At 35.7% G+C, this 5603-nt stretch overlaps 1 protein-coding gene across 1 annotated transcript; it reads right to left on the bottom strand.

Moving 5' to 3' along the window:
• Positions 1-1359: 1359 nt before the first annotated feature.
• Positions 1360-5024, bottom strand: LOC120962616 (protein neprosin-like). The gene is made up of 5 exons (XM_040386324.2): positions 4936-5024; positions 4293-4418; positions 3047-3226; positions 2245-2298; positions 1360-1792 (listed from the first exon to the last, which is right to left on the bottom strand). Exons 3-5 carry the CDS (start codon positions 3161-3163, stop codon positions 1556-1558), a joined length of 408 nt encoding a protein of 135 aa, XP_040242258.1. The 5' UTR covers positions 3164-3226; positions 4293-4418; positions 4936-5024; the 3' UTR covers positions 1360-1555.
• Between the last annotated feature and the right edge of the window lie 579 nt (positions 5025-5603).

The raw sequence follows: 5603 nt of genomic DNA, 5'->3' as shown, positions 1-5603 counted from the left end.
ATGCCTATGGCTTCTTTGGTTACAGTAGTTATCCTCCCCCAGCTGGGCTCACACACTCGTACTTTTCACTTGGTCCATTCGTTGCCCATGACTCGGGTTGGGCATGGTATTCCTCTTGGGTTTCTTTGTCGATGCACTGATGGAGGTGGCGTCCTTGGCATTTATATATATGTGTACCATGCCTTTTTCCGTCTTTTCACACCATGTTCACTAATCCTTGCATTGATAATTATTGTTGTAAATACTTGCTTCCTAAATTCGGTGTTCCAAACGAGCAAACTGATAAAGTAGCAACGTGGCATCCTATTGCGTGGTGAGGAAGCATTCAAGTGAGCAAGCAGCATCAGGAATTACGGTTGATGAAATTCCATTAAGTAAGTTTGCACGTGGACAATGGATGTCTTTTCAGCAGCTTCAGCAACAAACTAAAGAGAAATGTCAGGAAATCTGGGTCAGACAAGTTCAGTCGCTTTCTGCCATAGATGGTGATGGCAGTGATACATATGCCCATAGCTATTTGGACTCATTTGATGGTGATGACAATGGAGTAATAACTGAACTGGCAAACATGTGCCAACAGCTTCGCAGCGTGACACAAAGATGGCGTCTGAAATTTTCAGTGCATAGATGGCGTGTGCATCAATGACAAAGAGAGTTTTTTTGCGAATAATGACAGAGAGTTAGTGTTGAATTCGCAAGAAAGACCTATACACCAATTAATATGGTCTAGAAACTCCGGGAGGAATCCTAGGACCACGACCATGTATTGCTGGAATTAGGATCAAACTGAATCTTTGGAATAACCTCCTAAAGGTCAAGGAACTGAACAAAAAAATTAATGTTGAGGGGCTTCTCATGCCATGGATCCAACGAGCATTTGTGAGAACTTCAGCAACGTTGTGCTGACATGGTTGCAAACTGCAGAGATAGAAACTTGATGTATGGTAGGCCCTCCTTTTGCTACATCATTGCCAAGTTTCTTCATTTTACCGCCTCGCACCGACTAGGTGTTGCTTCGTGGCACGTAAGAGTAATTATTTATAAAATAGAGCGAGTGTACAACCAATTCATTTCAAGAGAAAAGAGTTTATTTTACAAACAAGAGGCCTGGCGAACCTAGATAAGAAAAGATAAGAACAATGACTTCTTGCGTTCCTAGGGTGCGTATACCTCCTCGTTACCATCCCACGAGAGAACATCGGACCAAAAAAATTATTATGTTACCTCACATCTAAACACACAACTATTCCATATAACTCCTTCGATGGTTAGGTCGATTTAAGTACGAGGGATGCATGTTTGTTGCAAGCAAAGGTTTTCATTGTGTAGCTTTAGGTAAACAAGTGAATACTCTCTTCATAATTTTTGTCATCCATGCCATTTTATTTGACAACTAACACTAGGTGATACCAAGATCAAAGTATCAAATTTTATCTCATACAACCTCCAGGACCACCATAAAAGCATTCAGCATGATCAATATGGGTGATAGAGTGGCATTTTTATCAGTAACTAACATGGGTAGGTCTTGCTTGATTGGACTGCTATTTCCATCCTAGTCAATGAATCTAATGTCTGTGAATGATGCGGCGCGACCCTTACCACCATTTGGGAGGGCACCACTGCCCATTGGAGGAGTTGGAAGTGCTTTTTTAGATTTAACAAATGCACCAAATTGCATTCCGTCCGCCTTTTCTGCTAAGTAGCTGAACAACGATCTTGGGAAGTATCCCACGCCTGTCGGGATTTTATTGAAGCCGTAATACACCCACCAATCTCCACTTTTTTTGTCCTGAAATTGATTAGGATTTAGACTAAAGCCCTTCACATTTAATTTATACCTTTGACATATGTTATGATCTACCAATTATTAGGTTGTGAAAAATGATACACCTATATCGACCACGTAGTCAGATTTTCATAAGCGGAATAACTTGGCTATGAAATGCATACAAAAAGGATGAAAAACATACCTTTAGCACTCTTAGAGTGACACATTGTCTAGGTCCATCAGGGACATTAGAAACTGGATGTATAGCATCACGAGGAGCTATAACAGCGCCATCTACCCGTATGTAACCAGGGCAGTCCATGTTGTAGCAACCAGTTGCATCATAATTATCTCTTTGTTGCATACATTGTTTATGTGTGTGGGTTAGAAACTTTCTATGTATGTTTCTTATGAGAGTAAGATCACTTTTACTGTGGGAAAGAGTAATGTTTAAAGCATAATTATCACAATACCGTCCAACAGGTGTAGAAGTGAGGATGTGAGTCACCATAGCGATCTGGATTAATCTGTTTAACAAAGGGTACACATAAGATAAACATTGTCTCACACTTAAAGTTCAAGAAGGTGAGTTTCCAAATAAATGGAAAACAAATGAATTGGTTCGCCATTTACACGATGGCAAGCCACGGTTTTTGAGTGCTGACATTAGTCTCATGGACTCTAGTGATCCCACAATTTACAAAATTAAAAATTCATATTTAAAAGTTCATAAAATTTAGAAACAGTTCCACATGTAGATGTGCCTAGAGTATGTGTAAAATTTTGTCCACAAACTTGTTGTCTATGAGCTACACGCAAAGGACAAACATATGGATGAAATGCTTTGTCGATGAAATTTGGCAGAAGGTTAACATCTACACATACATGCGGTCAGAAATTGCAGCATTTTATACTTAAAATATGAATTTGGGGAAGAAGGAAATGAGCTCACTTGAGCCAAAATAATTTTGAGTTTCTGGTAACTTTGCACATGTCCAACTTTGTTTTTAACTGTTATATAACACTTCAGAGAAAAATGGCACAAGTTTCCTACTTTTCAAGGGGCATAGTATTAGCCCGCAAATAAATATGGTTAAGTATTTTTTTGTGATGGGCATTTAATTCGATCCCAAGGATGTTTAGGAATTTTGGCAAGTCGACAAGATGTATTTATGTTACTTGAATATTATCACATCATAGCTGAAGCTATAAATTAATGACCAATTTATTATTTCAATTGAGAGGCTATGTGCATGGGAAGAAAATAATGCTTACATGCCAGCCAACTTGAATCACATTATAGCTTGATTTATTACCATGTCCGGCATGATTAATCCAAAAAGTAGTCGAACTCCACTGGCCATGTTTTAGTTCGTGGCCATACACATCCATGGTGGCATGTAAGCCATAGTAGTTGTCATTAGGACCTCCAGAATGTGTTAGGTGTGCCACAAACTGCAAGATGCAAGCAATCAAGTGACGTAACTAACAATTTCCATGGGAAATAAATAGCCAAAAGCAGTGGCATTCACAAGGGGGTATTTTCTTCAAAATAGTTATAGTTTAAAATGTATATAAATCTCAAAAAAATACCTCGAAGTTAACATAATAATTGTGCAAAGAACATAAAGAATAATCAATTTCGATGGGGAAACGATCAACTAACAATTGTTGGGGTACTAAATAGTCAAAAACAATGTCATCAAACTTTTAACAAGGTGTATTTTTTCTTCCAATATTTTATAGTTTAATAAGTCCATAAATTTCACTACATTATACAAATTGAAAGAAAGGAACTAACAAAACCCATCCATGCTAATGTTCAGATAATTCTGCTAGTTTTCCAAAATAACATGATTTCTATATAAAACATTACTACCAATATGCATTGGGGAAGCTCAAACACGTGCTCTTCGTGTGTTGATAAAAATAAGTACAAAATATATTCATATAGCAGAAATATTTCTTTAATTTATTAAATTGGTAAAGATAAATAGGATAACTATGAAGGCTACCTCAGACTAAATTAGCATTTGTCTCACTTTGATGGCAGGTAGGTTAGCATCATATTACGAACATATTATTTCACAATATCTATTTGGCTTGCTGAGTGTGTCTGTTTCCTTTTGTTGGGTGAATCCTAAAATAAATGATTACCTAGTACATTTGAATACTCATAATTGTGCCTATCGACATAATATCATGACATTTGCGAAAACATAATAGGTCGGCGATTAGTGTTGTAGTTGTTTAAGTCATCTCGCATTCATATTTGTGAACATGTCAAAATAGCTACAATGAAACATCATACTAAGTTATATGTGACTACATACATGTAAGTATGCTTTCCAACAACCGAATTCCATAATAAATCTTATATTACTGAAAATGACATGCCATGTTGCTTATTCTAGATTTAAATTACTATATATTGTGTCACTTCACCTAAGAAGTGTACTATTTGCTAATCTTGGAGAAAATAATTAAGTAAACCGAGTGAATATAAGAAAGTGTAACTCACATAGGGATCATCCCATGAACTAGAACCTTGCCCTGAAGTTACTGCTTCAGTGGAGTTTGACTTCAAACTTTTGAGAATTTGTTTGGCTGGACCATGGACAAAATCTTTGTCCAATGAATTATTTTCCTTCAAGTAAAAATGTAAATGTATGTCAAGAAGGGAAAATTTTATATGAAGTATCTCTTGTAGAATCAAGAAACTAAAATGTTTATTTCATAGCTAAACATTGTAGTCATAGCAATAGTAGATGAATAGATATTCTATACACTTTGAAATTATACTCTAACATAGTTTGTTTCTCATTTCACTCCCATGATTTTGTTGGCGTCCAACTATGATAGGAGGAGTGTATATAGATACTATCCGGTAATGTCTCTGGTCCTTCCAACATATATATGTGTTTGTGGTTGTCCTATCATGTAATTGTTTAGTATTCTTAACTTATAGGTCCATATTGTTATGCATGGTTATTCTGAACCATGATGTCTTTTGAAATGAAAAATAAATAAATACATCAAAAGACCAAGAACGGTGGGGAATTCCTCAAAAAAGAATGGTGGGGGAAAATAACCCACTAATCTATCTCACTCACTTGTAATATTTATATACAATATTGTACTATCACAATATATAGTAAGATTACCTCTTCAATGGTAGGGAAGAACCGAACACCTCTAGCTTGAAGAGCATGATAAAAGAAACATAAGGCAATTGCTCGTCGAAGTAGTTTAAGCCTATACATATTTTGATATGTGATAGATGAAGATCACTATGGGCAACCAGAACTATATATAGACCATATATATGTGTCTTTCTAGTACGAGTCAAGCTAAACCATACAAAATTAACTGAGTAATGTGCAAATCTTTATTCAATGCACACAAAATATTGTAATTAATGTCATATATTTTGTGCGTATTAAATAAATAAGCAATATTTTGTGCGCATTAAATAAATATTTGCGCAATATTCTGTTAATTTTGTATGGTTTAGCCGGACACATACTGGAGAAAGATTTACATCTTATAGAAATAAATAGGGAAAATATTGTTTTTGCCACTCTAGATTTTGACAGTTTCCTTATGCCACTCTAAAATTTGATGTTTCATTCTTGCCACTCTTAGATTTTGACAATGTATCACAATTGCCATTTCGTGGCAAAAGCAAAAAAAATCATTTCATTTTTGCCACTCTTAGCTTTTGACAATGTATCACAATGGCAACTCTAATTGTTTTTTGCTTTTGCCATATAATGACAATTGTGATGTATTGTCTAAATCTAAGTGTGGCAAAAGTGAAATGTCAAAATCT

Source organism: Aegilops tauschii, chromosome 4, assembly GCF_002575655.3.
Source record: "Aegilops tauschii subsp. strangulata cultivar AL8/78 chromosome 4, Aet v6.0, whole genome shotgun sequence".
Taxonomy (NCBI): domain Eukaryota; kingdom Viridiplantae; phylum Streptophyta; class Magnoliopsida; order Poales; family Poaceae; genus Aegilops; species Aegilops tauschii.
The sequence above is the reverse complement of the archived record's forward strand: the minus strand, read 5'-3'. Positions and strand labels throughout refer to the sequence as shown.